At 44.5% G+C, this 24,797-nt stretch overlaps 1 protein-coding gene across 1 annotated transcript in view; it reads left to right on the top strand.

Moving 5' to 3' along the window:
• SEMA3G (semaphorin 3G) overlaps positions 1-24,540 on the top strand; it is a 99,803-nt gene extending 75,263 nt beyond the window's left edge. The window contains exons 8-16 of the mRNA XM_056847240.1: positions 5,792-5,906; positions 8,038-8,107; positions 10,117-10,261; positions 12,280-12,511; positions 13,828-13,919; positions 15,067-15,108; positions 16,799-17,024; positions 18,952-19,091; positions 23,958-24,540. Of these exons, the coding sequence (XP_056703218.1) occupies positions 5,792-5,906; positions 8,038-8,107; positions 10,117-10,261; positions 12,280-12,511; positions 13,828-13,919; positions 15,067-15,108; positions 16,799-17,024; positions 18,952-19,091; positions 23,958-24,410 (1,515 nt within the window). The 3' untranslated portion in view covers positions 24,411-24,540. The remainder of the gene's footprint in view (positions 1-5,791; positions 5,907-8,037; positions 8,108-10,116; positions 10,262-12,279; positions 12,512-13,827; positions 13,920-15,066; positions 15,109-16,798; positions 17,025-18,951; positions 19,092-23,957) is intronic.
• The last annotated feature ends 257 nt before the right edge of the window (positions 24,541-24,797 follow it).

The raw sequence follows: 24,797 nt of genomic DNA, 5'->3' as shown, positions 1-24,797 counted from the left end.
TATTTTAGCATGTCCACAAAATAATACTGCGTGAAATAAATATATTACTCCCTGGATAAAATAGCTAATGACACTTTCTGAGAAGTGGATACTGCATTATCTGCTGTCAAGTAGATCAGTGAACTGTGTGAGAGATGTGGCAACCTTTGTCTCTATAGTGTCAAGAAAAATAATTTTCATCTCCCTTTTTTTAAAGAAGTGTGAAATGGTAGATGAATAGCCAATGGCTGTTAAATCTAGGGAAAGGAAAATGTTATGAAGAAGAGATCATTCCCAGTAGCAGTAATTGCAGATAATGCAGTTTCCCTAGTTTTGCTTAACTAGTTGACACCCATAATGGATGAGGAATCCTAGGTTTAGCTAAGATAGTTAATGAAGGATCTGATATAGTGACAAACTTGCTTGTCCAGACATTCAACCAACCCCTATGTTTTCAGTGACATTTCTGGAGTAATTCACCATCCATGAACACAGAGGTAATGTCTCAAGCAGTGGGGAATGGAGAAGATGATCTTGGGAGAAGTACTGGGAAGTGTGCATGAGGTAGTCATTGAGGACATCACATAGGGCAGGAGGATATTATGGATGCATGTTGAGAGAAGCCCCCTTTCCTGTGAATACATATTGAATATGCAACCCTCCCAATATCATACATGCTGGAATGTTAATGTGAAACTCCACCATATGGAGCAAAAAAGGTTTACCTCCTAGAGAGCCATTTGGCTGAGATTATACCAGTATTTTTGAGTAGGGAATGTGTCAAACATATTCATTCTTTCCTCCCCACCCTATTGTCTCATGGGGTGTCCCAGATGTTGTATGATGAATTTCACTGATCCATGCAATCCAGCTTCATTGTTATTTACACTCCACTGCAATACTGGTAGACAAAAACAGTAATTAAAACTACCTGTATGTGTATGTGTTTGCATGTGTAGGAGGGAGTTAACAGGTCTAAAACCATCCTTATATTTCTGGATTTTCCACCAATAAATGACATCTGGTTTGCACTTCTCCCTTATTTTTCCATTTGTGAGGTTGCCAGTTTGCACAGATTATGCAGCGTATCCCGGGGTGGTTGTCCATGCATTTTTATATCTAATGAATTTGGAATTTGTTGTAGAATATACATTCCTGAAAGTTTTTGTTTATTATTATTAAAGAAGCCCAAAAAGGGGGGGGGGGAAGAGAAGAGAATTCCTACATTCAGGCAAAAGGACAGTCTGTTGGCTGCAGCAGTTTTACATGAGTTTGCAGTGTTGCCGTCCACACCCTTGTTTCAGCATGTGAATTCAGCCCAAAGGACTTTCTGATCTTCACCAGGATATCATATTCCAGAAAGTTAAGAATGCTCACACTTGGGGTCTCAGACTTTCTGTGTTATTACTAACTAACTAGGGTGAATGTATGCATAAATATTAATTTTAAAATTTAAAGGTTTTTTTTAAAGCTGGAAACGTGAATATTTAACCACAGGGGCGTCTATGTTTCAGAAAGTGACCCCTAGAGATTACTATAACAGCAAGCAGGACAACAGAGGTAATATTTCAAAGACACACTACTCAGCCACGATTTGAATGCAGTGGTCCAAACCCCACTAAAATACATCAGTCCAGTGAAGTCAGCAATGTCACTAAACAGTAGAAGGAGCAGTTTTCGGGATTCTTTAAAACACAACAGGCATATCATAGAACTAAGGACATAAGAATTGTTCGTAAGAGTTGCCACACCTGCCATTCGCACAACCCAAAGTGCCCAGGCTGCAGAAATGCTGACCAGAAGCATTTGTCAGAAAGAAATGATTGTGGCAATGCCTGCCTGCGATAATTCTCTTTCTCTGGAACAAGCACTAGGCAGTACTCACCAGACAGGGACAGAGTGGAGGAGATGGCAGCTTTCCATCCAAACAAAAACTCTGCTGGCTGTGAATTCCTTGCTCTCCCCCTAATCCTTGAAATAAACATGAAGACACAGAAATGAAGCTAATTTATTGGATTAATCCATCCCTGCGAAGAGAGGGATTGTGTTTGTTTGAGAGATGGGAGTGGGAACAGGATCTGACTTCTAGAGCTGACACATTGCCAAATGAGTGAAAGGAGATGCTCTGCTCCATGTGGCCAAGTCAATCTGCTGTTATATCTTCTTCAACGTCTTTGGCAGGCAAATAATGCACACAATGGACAGGTTAAGCCGCACCACCCATCATATCTCTTTGGATCATTAAAACACAATATCCTGGTGTCCAGAGTATTCAGGGCTCAATTAGCAGCTGTGCTTGGCATGCATCTCAGCAGGCTTTGTCTAAGGAAAATAAACCTCTTTTTGAGATGTATTTCTTCCAATCAGAGATTAGTGCTGTAACTGGAGCCTAATGGCCTGCGTTTGCTGAAATTGAGGTGGATACGGCTGTGGTTCTTCAATAGAATGGGGCAAAGAAAATGGGTTTTGGCAGCAGAGACTTGAGGGGTGTAGTGACCCCAATATGTATGTATACATGTGTGTGAGAGAGGAAGAGACAGAGGCCTTTTATGCATGGGTAGTTAGCATTACAATCACTGTTAGACTGCTTCAGGACTTCATTGGAATTACACTTAATTTTCCCGAACTTCAGAAGTCACTTTGCTCCCACCCTGTGTTTCCCCCGTGTTTTCATGATGTTGTTTTGCCAGGGTTTTAAAGTCTGCCTTGATCCCAAATCAAAAGCTGGTCCTGTGCATAGTTTTGCTTCAGGTTTGTCTCCCCATGCCCATTCTCTGATTTCCTCCCCTCCCCTCATAAGAATCCTCGGTCAATTTCACAGCAAGAGTTTTCAGACATCAGGGATTGAACAGAGTTGGGCTGATTTCCTGCCTTCCCCTTACAGTCCTCTTATAGGCATGAAAGCCTTTTTCCCCGTTTGCGAGTACAAGATTACCAGTGGAACGATGAAATGTAAATCACTGTGTTTTTTTACGTTCTTATGATCTCTGCAGTGAGACAGCCAGAAACAAATTGGTTGGGGAGGGGGTTTGTCCAGACCCTTTTCTGCTTTGGCTTTAAAACGGTCACTCAGTTCAGTTAAAATGAAAGAATCCCACTGTGGGGCTGGCAGGGGATGGTGACATATTTTTTAAAAATACACTACAGCCAATTTTCGCTGGGGATGCATAACTGATCACAAGGTACTCCTGGAATTTCTTGCGGGGAGGGGAGCCCCTGTGCATAGTGTTTTGAGAATTCGATTGCAAATACTGAGCAGTTAGAGAGCAGCAGACCCAGAAGAAACAACCATTCATAAAAGGCCAGAGATGCCTTATTCATTTAATGTTCCAAGGGCTCCTCATGGGTGATCACACTGAATTGTAAACAGGATTGCTCATGACAATTTATACTTAATCTTAAACTTCTATGGATACAGCAGATTCTGCTAGAACATGAGCTTGTAGAATGCAAATTGGTTTTAATGCAATGTAAGACAATTACCACATAATGCAACAGCAGCACAGAAGGCAAGGTGTTTGTTTTCAGTGTACCTTGTGGTATGCCACAATGAAATTCTGTGGCAATCATATAGTTTATTCATGACTGTGAAGCAGGGAGAGTGGTTGAGTAGCCTCAGCCCTCTCCTCCTCTTCCATTTGCAACTCCACCACTCCAGCTCCTCCACAACCAGTCAAAGCAAGTAGTTCTCCCTCCAGCTTGTCATGAGCATTACATTAAGAATCTGGGTTTTCAGTAATGGTTTACAATTTTCATTGTGAGTTTAACAGTTTAAATATTGGGTTTTTCCCCCATCGTAGCATGTTCTGTTTCTGTGTTGGTGCTCAACAATTTTCCTGTTTTTCTTTCTTTCTATTGATGGTCTGCTGCACTTACTGTAGGTAACGTTATTTTTTAAAAAACGTTTGTTGTTTTCTTATACTGTGGGGTTTAACACATGGCCAATTTGTCTCGCCTTTGTGCCTTAAAAGTAGCGAATTCCCGTGGTCTAAATGCATGACCATCCAAGGGCTGCGCATCGGACCCATCTTAGGCACGAATTAAGCACAAAAAAACCAGGTTAAGCAATCCCTGTTTTCTAGCGATCTTTTCAGTGCTAAACCACTACTTTTTTATTTTGCTACATTACCGGAACGCCGGCATGCATGTAATCACATGACTAGCCCGCTACCAACCTCCTTTCGTTCAAGCTCTCAGCCCTGACAAACAGCTGAGCTGTGGGTGAGCAATGGTGGGGCAGGTGCGAGCCACGCTGCTGGCTAGGAAGGGAAGTGACGTGACGGGGAAGGAGAACTCCTTTTATGGACTTCCGAGGGGAGGGCAGAGGGTGGAAGGGACGGAGCTTCTCTGGCCTGAAGAGTATAAAAGGCCAGAGGAGAGCTGTAGCCAGGTAGGAAGCAGGCTGTGACCCAGGCTGGCTGAGCATAGAGCCACCCAGGTAGCCTCCGAGGGAGAGGAAAGCTCAGACTCTCCCTTGGACTGGTCTGAGGCTGAAGAGGCACCTCAAGCCCCGACCCTCTCCAGGCCAAGACACCCCCCCCCCCGACCAGCCCTGTAGGGGGGGTACTTAACACCGTCACGATAGTATACCAGAACGCTGATGTCCCAAGAAAAAAAAGGGGGAGAATCGGCCTTTGATTGGATAACCCCTCAGCCAATCCTTGGGCAATGACACAGCGGTCACTCCCCTACTATCCCACATTATATGGGTGGCTCAAACGCACGGGGAGCCTCCAGCAGCTACTTGCTTCGGACTTATAGTGGAATGGACTAGCGTCATGCGTTTGACTATCCAGTCTCAGATTAAAATATTGTGAGATAAGGGAGGAACGAACCAAGAACATTCTGCCCATGCGTTAATCCCCTGTATTATTAACATAATAGGATATTAACTGCAGTCAGTGTGAATCTAGTTGTCGGAGTAAAGCTGTTTCACAGCAAGGCTGGGGTCTGGAATGCTTTCTGCTCCTGTTCCATTATTTTTAATGGGACAATTACACTGCTCTAGTGTGGTTTTCAATAGTCTTCAGAAACACTTACAAGGTAATTTACAATAAAGCACGGAACATTTTCAATCGCACAATAAAGCACGGAACATTTTCAATTGCAATGGGCTTCCGGTATAATCCCCATTTCAGAGTTTTCATCAAGCTTCAAGTAGTACCACGTGCTTGTATCACCAAAATTGGAGAGAGACGTCTACTCTGCCGTTCAGTCTAAGAGGCTTGATCAGCGTCTGCTACAACAAATGTCTGCTACAACAAAACAGCTTTACTTTTTCATCAAAAAGCAGACTTTAGGAGCTTCTTTTTGAGACTTTAGGAGCTTCTTTAAAGAGGATATTTCACATGGAGGTAGGGTTGCCAGGTCCCTCTTCATCACCAGTGGGAGGTTTTTGGATTGGAGCCTGAGGAGGGCGGGGTTTGGGGAGGGGAGGAACTTCAATGCCATAGAGTCCAATTGCCAAAGTGGCCATTTTCTCCAGGTGAACTGATCTCTATCGGCTGGAGATCAGTTGTAATAGCAGGAGATCTCCAGCTACTACCTGGAGGCTGGCAACCCTACATGAAGGGGACCATGATTGAGAGTCCTCCTTTGTGCTGCTCTCCAGCTGAGATCTCATTTTGTCAGCATGTGATATTTAAAGTAGAGCTTCCCCAAAAGATGTGGGGATGCAAAGATATGATATCTAACTGCCCCTCACTAACTTCTGGAGAGTGAAGCTGGGTGCAACTTTTGAAACTGAATCAATGAAAGTTCTTTTTAAATCCTTGGGTCGATGACAATGATTGGGGTCCTCTTCTCCTTTCAGAATGACGCAGGAGGACAGCGAGTGCTAGTCAATAAGTGGAGCACCTTCAACAAGGCTCGGCTGGTGTGCTCAGTCCCAGGACCAGATGGCATAGACACATACTTTGATGAACTGGGTAAGAGGGATTTATGTGCCTCCCTCCGAGACTGGTTGGTTTTTAAAGGACTAGCTCCTCAGCTTTTTAGTTGGAAGTCAAGCTCTAAGGCAGTGGTTCTCAACCTAGGGGTCGGGACCCCCAAGGGGGTCACGAAGTGTTTTCTGGGGGGTCGCCGCCACTGTCCTGGGACAGCCCCCATCCCGGGCTGTCCAGGACTAACCCAGACGCCCTGTAACCCTGATCCGTCTGTGAGGGCAGGGAAGACCTCAAGCAGAGAGGTGAGGAACTGGCCGACCGACAGCCAGAAGGAGCCGGGCTGCAGAGACGCGGCGGCGTGCCGCCACACACCAGCTGTAGCCCCGCTGCCCAGCTGAGAGGCGGGCTGGCCAGTTCTGGGCACGGTCGCACCTGTGCTGGGTGGATGATGCGGCAGGATGTGTGGGAGGCCGAGGAAGCTCCCCTGGCTCGGCCAGTTCAGGTCTCGGAAAAGAAGAGGGCGGTCCCCCTTGAGGCCGCTACAGCCACGTTGTTTTTACTTTTAGCTGCGCTCGGGTGGGGCGGGAGCTTCAGCCTGGAATCCAAGTGCGCATGTCTGTAGTGTGGCTTCACTTTTCTGCCCTGAGTCATCAGTTCCGCTCTGCCCTGAGTCATCAGTTCCATTCTGGCAAGGCCAAAGGGGAGAGAGTCGAGGTGCATGCGCAGTTAGGGATTTCCCCCTCGAGCGCGCAGGTTCGGTGAGGCGCAGAAGGAGCAGTGACTGGCGGAGGGGAGAAAAAGGCACGAAAAGTCCGAGCGGGATAAGCGGCCCTCGGCTCTTTCCTGGCCCTTCGCTCTCGTGAGGTGATTAAACGGAGCTCCGCTTTGAGGGATAACTGCAGTTCTGTGCACAAGCAGTGTCCCAGTCACAAGAGAGGGGGTTTCCTCGCGAGAGCCCCGGCCTGCTTGGAAGAGTTTTTGGGGAGAGAGGGGAGGACAAGGAACGCAGTGCATGCTCAGAGGCACTCTTTCCTCCGTGCCAGGAAAGGTTGCCGCGCCACACCGTCACAGCCGCTGCACAATAGGTGGTAGTACCGTTTGGTTGTTTGTTTTAAACTTTAAAATTTAAAGTAATTATATATATGGATACCCTGGACTGCCAAAAAAACAAATGTGTTTTCTTTATCCTATTGAAAATGTCATGCAAATGTAACGAGGGTCACAGGTTACTTGGCAATTGTAAAAGGGGGTCGCGACTCGAAAAAGGTTGAGAACTACTGCTCTAAGGACTTTAACAATATGAGGCGTTGCTGACTTTATGAGGTTAGTGGCCCATAATAGTTAGCTAATGTTTCCTCGGTGCTCATTAGTTGTTAAGGAATGGCTTCCTGATAGCTCTGTTCAGGAACCCATGAGAACGTGAAGGAGGTGACTCTTCCCAACTGAAGGGAGAAGGCAGGTAAATGTGTAGATGAGACAGAGAGAGAAGTGGAAGTTCTGGGATGGCTGAAGCGCCTTGAGGGGCAATTTCCTTTTCTTTGGGGATGTGATCTGGGGTAATGGACCTGCTGCCTTGTAGGAGTGCTTTTTTGCATGTACTTTTGCTCTGCTTTTATATTTAGAAATTAAGAACATGGTACAAAAATGCTCCAGTGCATTCTCATCCAAAGGGAACCAACCCAGCTAGTGCTGTCGGTAGAACCTCTTCTAGCTCAAGGAAGTGGGGAGCATGTAACACTAACAGCACAGAAGAGAAATCCCTAAATGATATGTTGAGATCTATTGATGTGTTGGAACCTGAAGCTGGCTTCTAGATGGGCCACTGCTTTGCAAGAATTAGGTGCGGGGAGCAGTGTGTCCAAACTGGGACACTTGGATGGTATCAAGGCATCGATTTGTTCTCATTAGTAGGGTGTTTGGAAATCTGTGCAACAGACCAAAAGGTTCTCCCCATCAGTTGTCTCTGGTGCAAGAGCCCATAATCATCTCCAGCAATTGATTTCACTAATGTACATCAGAAGCACAAGAGAAAGGAATAATTGACTGGAACAGGATCTTAGGTTCCTGGAATGTGTATATGGATAACCTCACAAGACAGTCAGAGTAGATGTGTGGAATGCATGCTGAAGGAGAGGGTCCATTAAATGTTGTGAACTATACTTCCCTTAAACAGAGGATGTTTTTCTCCTGAGGACGAAAGATGGGAAGAACCCAGAGGTATATGCACTGTTTAGCACCATCAGGTGAGATTTTTTCTTTTGCTGTTTGATCCTCTGTACATCTTGCTGATAATGCTGATTTTTAAATATATGTTTTCTGTTGGCCATTTGCAGAATTTTGTAAGAACAAGTAGTGTCCCATTAGGAACTTGCAGGAAGAAGTGGTGCTGAGAGAGGAGGGAGACTTCTCTCTTCTTCCTTTCCCTCCCATGGTTTCCACTGAAGACAAATGGTTCTGGAAAGACATTCACAGTCGCCTTGCCTGGACTATAAGATGGGTTTGGGGCAGAAGGAGGGATGAGCTTGCTTCCCTTACTCTTTGACTACAATGTAGGTGATGGCTGGAGAGCTCCTGCTATTACAACTGATCTCTGGGTGATAGAAATCAGTTCCCCTGAAGAAAATGGCCGCTTTGGCAGTTGGAGTCTATGGCATTGAAGTCCCTCCCCTCTCCAAACTCTGCTCTCCTCAGACTCCACCCCCAAAATATCCAGGAATTTCCCAACCCAGAGCTGGCAACTCTACTCCAATGCCATTGCAAGTTCAGTCCTTAGGCCTTGAACCCATCACAGGTGGCTGAAGGGAAGGAAGGGACAGTATATTTATTTCCTTTCAGCTACCTGTGCTTTAAGCCCTGACAGCTGAGCGATGTGCTTGTGTACTGTCCTTGGCTGCCCAGAGGTTAGTGTGCACATGCAACCTTCATCCTGGGGGACGTTGGGGGAGGAGTCTTGTGGGATAGCAGGAGACTGACATAAGGGTGGAAGTGCCGCACACCAATCTTGTAGCCCCCACTTCTTTATATGTCTGCCTATGCATAGAGAAAGTGACAAAGTAATAGAAGGATGTATAAGTATCCTTAATTGTTTGATATTTCCCCTTTCTTCATTAGTTCATTATGTGTTTTTGAAATATTGCTTGGTAAAATATTTAATAATGAACTATTTAAGTATATGGTGATGGCGGCAAGAGTGGTTTATGCAGAAAAATGGAAAGCAGAGAAATATCCAGGTTTAGATGAATGGATTAATAAACTAACAGAATACGCAACTATGGCAAAACTCCCATCTTTTATACATAATAGACCAATCTCAGAATTTCGGGAAAATGCAATGTTTTTGTTTTCTATTATATAGCTAGAAATTTGGAACATAACTGAATTGTGCAAGTGGGGTTCTGCACACACAGTTACAGGCCTCATTCAGCCTCTAGCACTGAGCGTGCAGAACTCTGGTCAGCAAACCCGCAACAGTATTGACCAGCTGTTGGGGCAGGGTAGTGGAGTGGCTGGATTTTGAGTTCCACTGCTGAACAGCTGATTGGAATTATCCTATTGGGGTAATGTGCATGCAGCTCTGGCTGTTGGACAGGCATTGAGCAGGCTCGTGGCAATAAATATGAATACGTTTACATCTCAGAGGAAATGTCATTAAAATTTATTATTACCACTTAAGAAAGTGAAGTGTTTCAAGGAAGCAGAGAGGTCACTGAACCCAAGTGACTTCAATGGGACTAGACCAGTATAAGTGACAAGTGGGTTTTTTTCTGAAGCAAAAAATGTCTCAATCCTATAAATTAATTATGCTTGCAGCCTAACCAAATTAGGAACTGAGAACAGCATGGTCTGCATGTGCTGGTAGAACTCTGCATGACTTCAGAGACAGGCCAATTTCCTTAGGCTCTCCCATGTTAAAGCTAACTGCAAATAAAAAGTGAGTCTAGCTCCATACATGATGTTCTAGTTTTCCACTTAAAGGGAATTTTTAAAAATGTAATCCATCACCTGCACTCTGGAGTGGAACAGTCCACTCAACCATTTCTTTACCAGCTCATTCTGCTGCACGTAACTCATTCTGCTGCACATGCAGATCAGGCCTCAGTCTCATTGACAGCTACATTTCATTTTCAACATGCCAGCCAAACTCAGTTTTATTGGGTTGAGTATCGACTGCTCGGTATGTTATATTTAAGCCAATTTAAATGTACTTCCCCCCCAACAGACTCTAACTGTAGCCAAACATCTCCCATTTCAGCAATGTCTTCCAAGGGTTTGCTGTCTGCGTATATCGTATGGCAGATATCTGGGAGGTTTTCAATGGGCCGTTTGCCCATAAAGATGGGCCTGACCATCAGTGGACAGCTTATGAGGGCAAGGTGCCCTACCCAAGGCCGGGAGTAGTAAGTATCTCTATTTTGAAAAATATTTGCATGCTGCAGGAGAAGATACATGTAGGGGTGTAGCCTCGTGATGCACTTTAGCCCTTTTCAGGCATTACAGTCCATACATACCAGGAAACCAGCAACTGCTCGTAGGTCCTCCTGATATGCACAGCTGTCATGTTGGCTGATAGGGTCAATATGTAGGTTTTCAGCTTTGGTGCATGCAGACCAGAACTCTGAAAAAACAAGGTTTTGTGTAGCATGTATAGCACTTGTGTATTGTGTAGCACTTTTTGTGTGTTGCCTTTTTCAGACGACATGACAACTGTGTATTAGGAAGATGTCAGGTAGTGCGCACTCCTGATAGGCATGGTTGGCTCCCAGTATGTGCAGACTTAACACCAGAAAGGGCTATTTTCTGCAGGGCATTTTTCTCAATGTGAATTCTTAGTAGATTTCTTTTACTAGTTAGTCAAGTGGTCTGATGCTTTTTTGTTGTTCTTTTGTTGTTTGTTTGAAGTTGACAGGCAATAGATTCAGGATGGACAGCCTGAAGTACTTCTTTATCCAAGGAGTAATTAAACTGTGGGATTCACTGCCAGTGGATGTAGTAATGGCCACAAGCGTAGACAGCTTTAAAAGGGAAGTAGACAAATTGATGGAACATAAGCCCATCAATGGCTACTAGTCATGGTGACTAAAAGGAAACTCTCTGCGTTCAGAGGCAATAAACTCTGAATACCAGTGGTTGGAGGCAACATCAGGAAAAGGCCTTGGTCTGTTTGCTGGCCTTCCAGGACAACGGGTTGGCCACTGTGTGAACCAGAATGCTGGACAAGATAGACCATTGGTCTGATCCAACAAGGATCTCTTCTAGAGTTACCAACCTTCAAATGGGGCCTGGGGTTCTCCCAGAATTACACCTGATCTCCAGAGTACAGCGGTCCATTCCCTTGGAGGAAATGGAAGCTTTGGAGGGCAGGCTCTATGGCATTAAAAAAACCTGCTGAGGTTCATCCCCTCCCCAAAGTTCACCCTCTTTAGGGAACCACCCCCAAATCTCCAGGAATTACTCTGAGGTGGAGTTGGCAACCCTGCTCTTTTCATGTTAAGTAGACTCCATTCTAACACTTCATTCCCTTCTAATGTTCATCCATTTGTCAATCAGAGCCTTACTCCCAGTTAAGTGTATACAAGACTGCAACCTTAAATACTGAAGAGCTACTTGGTAATTAATGACTAGCAGTGTTTATGATTTAGGAGATGTGGGATTTGACTGTAAACTCCTTTGAAATGAACAAACAAATTAACTTTAAGAGGTGGAACATGAAGGTTAATAAAGAAAAATAGCCCATTGATTTACAGGCAGCCAAGCATCCATGAGCTGGCTAACTGTTTCTTTGGCAGAGCAATATTAGGACTCCTGCCAAGGCCATAATTCAATTTGAAAGTTGTAATTGGCTAGATTTGCATTCTCAGAATTCAGGTCAGGAAGCTGATGCGTTTGACCTGTACTCCAAAACCCAGGTGTTGTTAGAGTGCCTCCTCTTGCCCCCAGTTAGAGAGACAGCTCAAAAGACAAAAGTATGGTCCAAGAACAACCACAATCAAACAAAAGTAATACTTATGTCCTCAAAAGCTCTACTTTCAAGACTGGAAAAACTAGCACAAAGGATTGGATTACATTTGAAAAATTAAAAGTATTCAACATAAAGTAGGTATTTTCAATTTTGAGTATGTCAGACATAATTAAATGTTTGAGTGATTCTAAGAGCCTGTATTAGGGCCTGTGCTGTTTGGGTAATGATCTCATACAGTGATGTTTTTAGGGACTTCTGACTGGTTGTTTGTTAGAGAGGAGGTGCTGGACTAGAGGGATCTTTAGGTTCATCCAGTAAACCAGTTCTAGTTTTGTAAGGCTGGGACTTTACTGGATTTTTCATGGTGTTGGCCTATCCTGTTGCCCTAATAGATGAGTGGCATGAGAAGGACCAAAAGTTGTCTGAAATGCTGCGCCTTCTCCTTCTCATTACCAGTGCCCCAGCAAAACCACCAACCAGCCAAGCCGGCAATACTCCTCCACCAAGGATTACCCTGATGAGGTTCTTCACTTTGCACGTGCCCATCCACTGATGAGCAAACCTGTGTACCCGCTACATCGTCAGCCTGTGCTGGTGAAAACTAACCTGGAGCACCGCCTACGACAGATAGTGGTGGATCGTGTGGAAGCTGAGGATGGGCAGTACGACGTCATGTTCATTGGCACAGGTGTACTGTTGAATGCTGATAATTAAGAATGTTAGGATTTAGCACTGCTGGGGGTGTTTAATCTTCTGGGCATGGAGATCCTGCTCAGATGTGTGGGGCTGACTGTGATTATGTCAAAAGGCAGTTCTTCCTCTACATTAATTTTGCATATGTTCCGGGTTGGGGGGGAGCTTGGCACTGAAAACAGGTTCTGGATGAAGTGGGTGAAGTGCAGCCTGATAAATATGGGATGGAACCTTGAGCACTTCAGCAAATCCTTCCGTTTTCTGAAAGAACTGCTTTTGATGTTTCTGAAGTATTTATTCTTTTCTTTAGGTTGATTTTTCAATCTCTCCCACTATTTACCTTTCTAGTATGTATTCCTCTCTGAGTGTTTATCTTTTTAAAAAATCCAGTAGTCGCTATATTGCTAAAGTGATATTACAACTACCAATCTTTTTTTTTTTTATAGCCAGCAGAAAGCCCTTCAACAGTGTTAGCGGAAGGGGCAGGAAATGTTGAACACAAGAGGATACAGAAGGGAAATGATACTGATCTGGGAAGGGAGATTCAGATATTCGCTGCTTCTCATCCATACACAGTGGGAAAACGCATTTTTGTTATGATCATCCCTAAAGGATGAAACGAAAGCAGGTTTGGAGAAGACAACACTGAGGTCAGGGCAAGGTCTATCTGAGCACTACATGTTGTGTGGATGATCCACAAAAAAAACCCTGTTATTGATGGGCTGCAAAACCAGACCTAAAGTTCTGTATGAAAGTAGCCCATGCTAATATTTTCTTAGGTGGAGGCAAAGTAAGAGTGTTTCTAAGGTCCAAAGTTGGAGAGAGGGGAGCAGAAGACTTTTAAGAGACTTTCCAGTTACATTTTGTTCTACGGAGCCAGTGAAAGGCTATTTTTCCTCTGTGGCAGGAAATCCATGTTTCTTTAGTTAACCCGTGTTTCTTTTGTTAATAATATTGCCTTTCCACTGAATACTTATAAACTAAACGCATCCAAGAATTAAAAGAATCCAAGAATTAAAAAAAACAAAAACAGTGTCCACGGTCATCCATACAGCCTGCAGTATAACCTGGAGCCAAAACTCTTCTTGACTTCCAAGATGACAGTTTGTGCGTTATATTCATTTATATTGCTTTTCCTTTGGCATGACATGATCCTCAAGGAAAAGCAACTGGCCATCTATGTTTATAAACGTGTCTGTCTGGGTAGAGAAGAACAGTTTGAGAAGCAGACTTTTGCATCTAATCTGGATGCTTGGAGCCCAGAGAGATGATTCTGTTTTCATTGTGCTCTTTTTTCTTCCCAACATCTAGATGCTGGCTCAGTACTGAAGGTCATAGCCCTTCAGAGAGGGAGTTTTGCAGCAGCTGAAGAAGTGATTTTGGAGGAACTCCAAGTGTTTAAGGTACAGGGAAAAAACATCACATGTGCAAACTGGCATGCATCACATATAGAGAACCCCAAAGAAGGACTTAGTTGAGCAATCAGTTCAGTGTTCTTTGTTCATGTGCAGTTTGCATGCATTCCTCTTATGCATACTTGCACCATGCATGCATGCATGCATGCATGCATACACACACACACACACACACACACACACATTTATTTATTTATTTATTTATTATTGAAATATTTATATCCAGCCCTTTCTTGTGACTCAAGGTGGTTTATATGTCACAGTTAAAACACTGAAGAATAATTTAAAACCAGTAGATTAAAACGAATAGATACCTCCCTCCACAAGATGCCTCCACTCAGATGTATTATTTAAAATACTTCTGCACTCAGAAGTGCTGTGTAGAAAATAGGGATATAGAACCCCATAAGCAGAGGAAGCTCTTACACAATATTCTGTATTTACCTTCAAGGCCTAGCAATAAGAGGTCAGAGTTCCCACTGTGGACTCGATATGAGTTACCACAGAGAACAGAGTAGACTCATCTCAAAGATCATGGGCTTGGCTCATTTATACATAAAGAGTTGTTGGACATAAACCACTCCCATAAAGAGATGATCTCACATTCTTAGGATCATGACCCAATAATAATTATTTTGTCATTTCTGTGACACTTCTAATATGTAAGTTATTCATCACTGCAACCTCGCTAATATTTCCCAATCTGAGATAATCAGAATAGAGGCTGAGAAACTAACTTGCCCAATGCCACCTAGGGTGTTCAAGAACAAGCGGTGAACCTCAGGTCATAAGGCTAATACTCTGTCCATTAGACCAGAGGCTCCTTCTCGGTTTAAAAGGTGGACCTAAAGGAAATAAACTGGTCAGTGCTAGCATTCAGTAGTACAGGCAAGAGGGTTGACAGAGTTTCCCGTGGGACTTTTCTTTCTTTCCAGCATTAATAAAGTTCTCGTCCTGAAAGTTCCTTGCTCTGTGTGCGTGCGTGTGCATGTGCCCTTTTGTGTCTGTGTGAGGAGCTGAATGACCCTATACAGATGTGAGACACTCAGGGCAGAAATTTGCAGCTGTGGTATAGGGACAGGAGTCACTTTGTGACATATTTTAGCTGAGAGGCCATTTCTGTTTCTCCCTTCAGGTGCCAGTTCCTATTACTGAGATGGAAATCTCCGTCAAGCGAGTAAGTAATGAATGGCTTCTTTATGGGACAAGAGTGGTGTGGGGAAACCACTGTGCAGAGAGGTGTTGACTAGCCACAGAACCACTGCAGATGATAGCAGTAGTGTGCAGCAGGCTGTGTTGTTGAGGAATGCTCTATCTCAACTTCCTTGCAAGGGGTGGTTTGCCTGATCACAACCACCTGCCCACCAGGAGAGGTCCCTGTCAATATGATAAGAGGGAGAGAGAGAGAGAGAGAAAGTCACTGGCCTGAGGAACTAATGATATGTTACATTATTCTTGAATCCCCTTGAGGACTGTCAGTCAGATGTGCGGTGCAAATTCTGTGCTTGGATCTCTATCCTCATGAGTGTGAGTCCCCAATTTGGATCAGGACTGTGGCACGTGGGGAAAAGGGGTTTAAGCATCTCTCCCCTGCCATTTTCCTGAAACAACTTTGAGGAGCTGCTACTTGCTGAACTTGGGGAACTCATATATACTGATGGCAACATATAAGTTTCCCCAATGGGGCAAATAGTGGCTCCCAGGACCGTATCAGGTCAGGGAAACAGTGCAGGGGGAAGGGAGGCTGAAGCTCTTTTTCTCTGTGTGCCACTGTTCCAGTCCAGATCAAGCCTCCGTGTGCCTGGGAATGAAGTCCCCAGCAGGGACATCCCAGTACATGTCTTAGAGGAAGTACATGTCTGATAGAAATGCATCTGGCAGCCACAAGGACTTCATAACATGTGAATTAGCCCTTAGTTTCCCATCCCAGTCTTAGCTTCTCTTTGCAACTTGGCTCCTTGTTTTCCAAATAGATGAAATCTCTCTGCTTCTGCAGTATTTGCTTAGACCCATAGAAGAGCCTGTGACTTTATTCTTCTCCAGTATTCCGTTTCCAAGATAATATGCTGAACTGGTTGAACTCTTCCTACGCTTTACTGTTTCCTGTGAATCACACCAATGTGGTATTTTGGTCCCAGCATGCAACAGATACCCTTCACACCTCCAGACCAGAAACCCCTTTTTATTCCTAGATTCTTGTATATCTTTTCCAGCATGCCTCTGCTGCGGTCTGCCATATTTGTTTATGTCCCAGGATTCTCCACAAAGTTGGGGATTCCCACGTAACATCTGTCAATATATTTCACTGTACTGTAAATATTATAGCCTCCATAAATGTTACCTAATTTCTTTCTACTGGCCCAGTAATGAATTGAGAGAATGCCCAACATATATATTTATATACTTGAATTATAACCTGCCTTTCTCCTCAATAGGGACCTAAAGTGGTTTACATTGTTTTCCTCTTCTCTGTTTTATCCTCACAACCATGCTTTGAGATAGATGAGGCTGAGAGCGTGTGACTGGCCCACAGTCCAGCCAGCAAGCTTCCATGGCAGAGTGGGGATTCGAACCTGGGTCTCCTAGAGCCTAGTTCACTTTAACCACTATACCACATTGGCTCATGTAACTTAGACAAAATGGGGGTTGTTATGAAAAATAATCAGACATTAGTTGTAACTGATAATAGAACTGGATCCCGGGTATCTACCAGGGGTTCAGGATGAGTTTCTACTGGAAAGAAGTGTGTGCACTAACCTCAGTTCTGATTCTCTTGTTGTCTTAAGAAGCAATTGAAAATTTTGATTGGACTGTGACATCTCAGCAGTTTTCTGCTATACCTATCCTTGCTTCCTTTGTTCTGACAGCAAATGATCTATGTGGGCTCCCAGGTGGGGGTTGCCCAAGTGAAACTGCACCAGTGTGAGACCTATGGCACAGCCTGTGCAGAGTGTTGCCTGGCACGGGATCCTTATTGTGCATGGGATGGCCTCTCTTGCACCAGATACCAGGCATCAGGCAAGCGTCGCTTCCGCCGGCAAGACATCCGTAACGGGAACCCTGTGCATCAGTGCCTCGATCAGAATTTGACAGGTGAGAGAATTTAATAATACAAGCCCAGCCCAAAAGGCTAGATAAAATAATAATACAAGCCCAGCCCAAAAGGCTAGATAAAATGGGTCAGCTTGGGATGCAAGAAGGGAATACATATTCTACATGGCTTTGAAAACATGGGAAGGATGAAAATGACAACAGCTGGGCTAGCTAGTATCAGCTGAAGCTATCATAGGTATGCCACAGAGAAGCTTTTGTATACTTTGAAAGGGTCAATTCTCATATATTTCCTAGTTACAGGGGCTAAACGTTTAGTCTGAAATTCTGTTCTTAGCTGAGATATGGGAGCAACATGTCTGCTGACATTTCACAGGTAAACTAGGGAACAAACAGTGATGGATGAGCAAAGGCCTGACCCTTTGTGAAATATACCCAAACCCCTTTAATCCTGTTTGGTGTGAGAGCAGAGCAGCTAGCAGCCAATTGGGATCCCTGGAAAGAGCCAGATGGGGGTGGGGAAGCAAGAGAGAGAAAAAGCTTCAAAGAGAGACTGAAGGGATCCTGTCTCAGAGCTTGCCTTGTGATTAAACAGGCTAAACAAGTGGGTGTATGGAGATGGGGTTTGCGTCTCCAGAGTTTTAATTGGGAGAGAACCTGTCACAGGAGACTTTGGAAGTCTCAGAACCTGTCTTTTGTGATATAGAAAGCTAGCTCAAGAAAGACTGTGTCTTTCTTGAAGCTCCAATTTATGAGGGAAACTAGTGAAATATTTGTGGTATCTGAGAGGAGCTCACACTTACACTGTAAGAATTCTAAGATTGAGAGAAGTACAGTATTCACCTCAAGGATACAAACTTGACTGCTAACTATTCTATACTCTTCTAAAATAAACAGTAACTTTACAAATGAATGGGCACTGCAAGATTATGGCCCCTTTCAGATTACTGTTCTAAACTAGATGTTATCCATTGTTGGCCCGATTCCGATTAAAGCTATACAGGGCGTTTCATATAGCTCATTTCAATCCGTCTATGAGCCATCTCTAAAGTGCTCTGAAGCACTCTGACCATTTCGAACAGTGCCTTGCCTCCACCCCCACCCCCCCACCCCACCTTTTTAGCAGTGCATTCTTTTTTGGCTTTTAAAAACATTTTAAGATTAGTGCGATAGTGTTATAGCACTAATCCTAGAAGGTTAAAAAAAGCTGAAAAAGAACACTCTGCTAATAAAGGCAGGAAAAAAAGCAGTCCTTTCGGAAGCACTCCAGACATTTTAAACTGCAACGATTCAGAAACGCAAGTAAGACCTGAAAATGGGAGAAAGCAGTTTTCATAAAAACGGCTGAGCCAATGGAACACACGCACCTTTGTCTGAAAAGGTAAACAAAAAAAAATCCATTAGCAGCCAGGAGCTCAAACGGTTGTGTCTGAAATGACACAAAAAAATCTGTTAGCAACCAGCTGCTCAAACAAATTATAAGGCAGATTGAAAGGGACCTGTATTACACCTATGAATAGTTTCTATCTTCTTTTCAGAACCTCCTTATTCCCCTATCCCTGGGAATAAATAAAAGTTAATGTTCTTTTCCAGTTTCCCTCACGGGCTCTGAACTTATTTTATTCAGAAGCCACTTGGATTAAGTCTATAAAGTGGAGGGTTGGGGCAGAGACTGCATAGGTATTGACATGCTACCTCTGTTTAAACACTGTTATTTAAGACCCTGACCTTCACACAAGCACATTGTGATTTTTAAAATTCTGCACATGGTCCCTTTTTTGCACACGAAACTGGTTGCTCTGCCCTGAAGAGCCACCCAGTGAGCTGCTGACGGTGCAAGGGTTTGAACCCGGGACCTCCATGTTCAGTACCCACATTCGGTCAGTAGGGCAACACTGATCCCCTGTAAGGGAAATGGAAGGCTTCTGTTGACCATGGGCCTCTTATGTGGGTACTCATGTTTCCACAGTGGATGACTTTGACAACACGGAGGAAAAGGTGGTGTATGGGACGGAACACAACAGCACCTTCTTGGAGTGCATCCCTAAGTCTCCGCAGGCTACAGTACAATGGTTTGTTCACCGATCCCCAGAGGAGCTCAGAGATGAGGTGAGGCAGGTGCCCTTTCCCATTTTCTCACCTTTGGTACATCCTTTCCAATAGGGATTTTTAAAAAATTATCTGAAGAGGAATCTATCCTCCTGCAATAAATCCATATCAGATTCAATTACCCCACGGCTTCTTTAGGCTGCCTTTTTTCTGGCTGATGACACTTTCTGCCATGGTCTCACAATAATGGGGAAAGCTTTATTATATATGTATTTATTTAAAATATTTATCATCTGCACTCTTATGTTTGTTCTGCAGTGGCTGCTACATTTATTAGAAACATAAGAGCCTAACCAACGAAAAGGGGGCAACCCTAATGCTTGTGTGGCTCACAAGGTTTGTCCTTTGGACTCTATGGCATTGAAGTCCCTCCCCTCCCCAAACCCCGCCCTCCTCAGGCTCCAACCCAAAAACCTCCTGCCGGTGGCGAAGAGGGACCTGGCAACCCTAAGTCCAGCCATTTCCTGCTGTGCTAAATTTCTTGCTTGCAAGGAGGCCTTGTTTTTTACATGGCTTCGTTATGTGTAGGGTTGCCAAGTCCCTTTTCGCACTGGCAGGAGGTTTTTGGGAAGGAGCCTGAGGAGAGCGGGGTTTGGGGAGGGGAGGGACTTCAATGCCATAGTGTCCAGTTGCCAAAGCGGCCTTTTTCTCCAGGTGAACTGATCTCTATCAACTGGAGATCAGTTGTAATAGCAGATCTCCAGCTACTACTGGAGGTTGGCAACCATAGTTATGTGATTTCAAGTCTCTTCCAACTTACGGCGAGTCTGTTAATTAATAACCTCAGCTTTGCTCAGGTCTTGCAAACTGAAGGCTGTGGCTTCCTTTATGAGTCAATCCATCTCATATTGGGTCTTCCTCTTTTCCTACTGCCTTCAACTTTCCCGGCATTATGTCTTTTCCAGTTTTGTTCACGCAGGGAAGATTTTTAAATAAGCGGTTTTCCCCACCTGCCATCTGAAGTGATACAATCCCTTTCACTGATTTGGGACTGTGCCACCTTATTTTAATGAATGTGTGGACCAAGTCTGTGCCCAGTTTCTGTTCCAATTTAGGGCCTAACTACACTTTATACTTCCTCTGGTTCTCGCAATCAAATATCTATTGCGAATTCCACACTGGGAACAAAAGTTCAGGTTTGGGACTGCAGCACATAAGGAGAGGCTTCAGCCTCCACCACAAGCCATTGTCCTGAACTGAAAGGGCCCCAGGGCATTGTTTGCCCAACTGAAGCCTGGGTGTAAACTATCAGTTCTCATGGAGCTCCCATCAGGGCATATAACAGCCCCTTGGGGCTGTATCAGGTTGGGAAAATGAGGTGAGCTGGTGGCTGATGCATCTGCCAGTCCGAATCAGGCCTACATGTGCATGGGATTAAGTTAATTTCACAGAACTCACAATACACGTTTGATAGTACCAATCTGGGGAGGACCTGGGAAAAAACATATCGTTATGTTCCAAGAGCCGAATTATCTTTCATGGAAAAACTGCCTTTGAATTGAAAGTGTTTGGGCAGCCTCTATTAAAATCTGAATCCTCTAAAGAGGACGCTTGACAGTAGGGAGATGGGTACTAGGGTTGCCAACTGCCAGGTAGTAGCAGGAGATCTCCTGCTAATTCAACGGATCTCCAGCCGATAGAGATCAGATCACCTGGAGAAAAATGGCCGCTTTGGCAATTGAAGTCTAGGCATTGAAGTCCCTCCCCAAACCCTGCCCTCCGCAGGCTCCGCCCCTAAAATCTCCTGCCTGTGGCAAAGAGGGACCTGGCAACCCTAATGGGTACAAGAACACCAGTGTCACGCTGGTGTGCAACATCACTTCTGGCCAAAAACCCCCGGAAGTGATGTTATGATGTTGGGGCAACACTCTAGGGTTCACCCACAACTCATAGAGTTTTGGAAGAATCCTAGATTGTCACCCCAGTGCCATAACATCATATTCCATTTTTTTGCTGGAGGTGACATCACCTGCCAGCAACCCCCACTCCCCCCCACCAGCCTTTGAAGTGCTAGCAGGGAAGAGGGGGAATGGCTGGCAGGCCTTAGCAAGAGACCTGGTTAGGGTTGCCAACCTCCAGCTACTAGCTGGAGATCTCCTGATATTACATTGATCTCCAGGTGATAAATATCAGTTCACCTGGAGAAAATGGCCGCTTTGGCAATTGGACTATATGCCATTGGTCCCTCCCCTCCTCAGACCCCTCCCTCCTCAGGCTCTGCCCCAGAAACCTCCTGCCGGTGGCAAAGAGGGACCTGGCAATCCTAGACCTGATCCTCCTACTTGAGGTGAGAAGAAAAGTACACAGTTCTCCTGAAGCTTTCTAAAGAGGCTACAGATAATCCTGAAGTGCCACTGTAGAAGAGTTAGTGTCTATCATAATACAGCTGAATCATCCTACCCAGATGCTGACAGGTTCATTCTTTGAGTACGTCTGTTATGTCACATGCTTTTTCTGTGCAATTGCTCCTCTATTTCCCTTTTTCATTTAGTTTCTTCATTGTTTGCTTGTTGTAGCTTGAGGAGGAATTCTTGAATTAAACTGAAAGCAAAGAAACCCCTGTTCCTGCTGTGTGAGGTCTCAACCTTCTTTTCTCAGAGTTTAGCAGGCCAGGGTAATTCCCAGGAAACTGGGTCGAAATGGTAGACTGGAAAAAAGTGATAATATTGTACATTTGTGGGATGTCTCTAGAGCAAAAGGGGCATAGAAGTGTCTCGCCAATAAACACAGCTGGTTTGCTGTTCTCAAAGACCGCTAAGAACGGGTCAGGATTGTTCTGGTGTCATACAGTGAGCAAAGCAGTGTCTGATCTCTCCCCAGTTCCCCCGCTCCACAAACCCACCCCAGTCTTTCTAAACGACCACACAGAGCAATGGAATGTGCCATTCCTGCTGAGGCTCCTTGTTTCATACGCAAGACAAATAAATACAAGTCACTCATCAAAAAGAAAAAGGAATAAATTAAATTGATTCTTGTGTGTCCCCACCCCCTTTTCCTCCACTTTCTTTTTAGGAGGCAAGGCTTGTACCCCAAAACCTGCCCAGAAGAGTTTTTTTTCTACAGGTGAAAGCTGTTAGTAGGGGAACAAAGCATCTCTCAAGACAGAGCCTGTTATGCCAGTTGTGATTTTTGTTAAAACAAAGGCAGCTATCCATCTAGTGAGCGCTCTGGGTGGCTCTTCTGGGTGCAGCTGCTAGTTCAGGCAAGTGCAGCTTTCCTAGAAAGGTCCTTTCTGGGTTGAAGAAGGTATTTGTTGCATACAAGTACGAGTCAGCAACTCAGCCTAATTGCAGAGAAGGAATAGGGAATTGGGTACAGATGGGAAACGTTTTCAGTGAGGGAGACTGGATTATTTGGCTATTATACAAGATTCGAGTCCAGTAGTTTAGAATTGTTTTGTTAGCTTGTCTAATTTTGCTGGTCTTTGACCATAATAAATTGTTCTGTTCTGAATCCAGTAGCACTTTAAAGACCAACAAGATTTCCAGGGTATAAGCTTTCGACTCAAAGTTCCCTTTGTCAGATACGAAGGATATTACAGGACACCAGACTGCAGCCATTTGCTTTAAGCAGGACTAGTGTCCAAGAAAAGAGAATGATGGGAGAAGAATTGTGTTGCGTATTCCTTAGCAGGACAGTAAGACTCCGGACTCGGACAATCAAGTCTCTTCCCTATTAAAGGAGGCCACAATCAAATGGACTGTATAGTCAAACCTGCTATCTCAGAAGATACAATTCAAAAGCCATTTTGGAGCATTCCTCTTGGTTCCACCTTCTGTCTGGCAGTAACCCACCTTTAACCCATTCTCTTGCAATGTCTTCACAATTTCAAATTATGTGTATTCTGCATTTTTAAAAAAGCACAAATTCTTTACCAAGAAACACTGAATTCTAGGTCTTACATGGTCTGGGACCCTCGAATCTTTGGGACCGCCTCTCCTGGTATACCCCCCCCCCCCGAAGGACACTGCAATCATCTGATGAGAATTTGCTGGTGGTCCCTGGCCCTAAGAGTGTGCAGCTGTGCTTTACAAGAGCCAGGGCTTTTTCAGCCTTGGCTCCAGCCTGGTGGAATGCTCTGCCTGGTAACATCAGGGCCCTGTGGGACCTTAAGGAGTTCTGCAGGGCCTGTAAGACAGAGCTTTTCCACCAGGCCTACAACTGAGGACAGCCGCAGGTACCATCTTTACTGACCTCCCTACCCTTCTCCCCTTTCCAGTTGTGTAATGGTATGGACTTGAAGGATTAGCCACCTGTGTGGCTCTCACAGTATAATGGAAATTGTGCGCCATCTTTGGTTATGAGGTTTTATTGTTGTTGAGCCGGCTTGCTGGAGAGAGCGGGCTACAAATTTCAAAAATAAATAAATAAATAAATAATACGAATATTAAGCAACCTACCATCATTTACTTATTTTACACTTTTATTTATTTTATTCATTTTACATTTTTATTCCTTTTCATCTTCACTGTTTTGCAAAATTTATTCAGTCTGTCTTATTCATGGAGATGGACAAGAAGCTGCATAGAGCACTCGATGCCCCAGTACTGACTACTGAAAAATTCTATACACAAATGTGTGCGCACATTCCAAAATGTCATCAGACATTGTACATATGCTCTTTCAAGCCTTTCATAGATGTCAAAATGTATATGAAACATGAGATTTTCCAGATACTGAATTTGTTCCCAATACCACATTATCAGCTTTTGTGGAAAACAGCCCTGGTAGTACCCCCTTCTCTCAAAACCTAGCAACCCCATGCTCTTGACTACCGTGATGCCTGATGTAAGTCATGGTGCCTCACTGGAAATCTGGTCAATCTAGCCTCTGTTTTATGCCTTTCCCCTTAAACTCTTCTTCCAGGTGAAAACAGATGAACGGATCAGGAAGACAGAGCAAGGTCTGCTCTTCCGGAAGCTCTTCCGCCAGGATGCAGGAATGTATTACTGCAAGACTCAGGAGCACGGCTTCACTCAGACAATCACCAAAATCATGTTGGAAGTGATTGAGAGCGAGCAGCTGGAACAGGTCTTCCAGCGGGAGGAGGAAGAGTTGCCTCGGCAACCTTGCCTGGTGCCCGATCCCCGCCTGCTGCATGGGCAAAGGGTATGGTTCAAAGACATCATGCACCTCATTGGCTATACCAACCTGCAGCGAGTAGAGGAGTACTGCGAGCGTGTGTGGTGCGGAGACCGCCAGCTGCGGCACAAAGGCAGGCCTCCCAAAAGCAAGAACATGCTTGATGGTGGCAAAAAGGGAAGAGGCAAACAGCACACCGAGAGGAATCGGGTGCCCAGGCAAGCAGCAGCCACATAAGAGGAAGGGGAGCCCACATATGGCAAGAGGAGAACATGAGAGGAGGAAGGTGATTATGGACCAGTCTCCCTCCTTATGAATGGGAATCAACTTCTCTAGGAATTGTCCTCATGGTTTGTTCAGGCGGGGATGGGGAGGGGCACCTTGCTGAATAGCAGAGCCTGGAGGCATTTTTTACTGGAAGCACACTACTTTCTTCTTCCGTTAAGCATTGGAGAAAAGGGCTCAAAAGATGCCAAAGCGTTGCTTCCCTGTCTCATTTCATTATCCTTCACTCATGCATCAGGACATCATGTTTGTACCAGGACTGGGAAGGCGTGGGAATTGCATAACTCACCAAAAAAACCCTGCTTTCTCCCAATGTAGCTTATATTCAGTGCTGTCCAC

Source organism: Euleptes europaea, chromosome 1 (genome assembly GCF_029931775.1).
Source record: "Euleptes europaea isolate rEulEur1 chromosome 1, rEulEur1.hap1, whole genome shotgun sequence".
Lineage (NCBI taxonomy): Eukaryota > Metazoa > Chordata > Lepidosauria > Squamata > Sphaerodactylidae > Euleptes > Euleptes europaea.
This window is presented reverse-complemented; position numbering and strand designations above follow the sequence as displayed.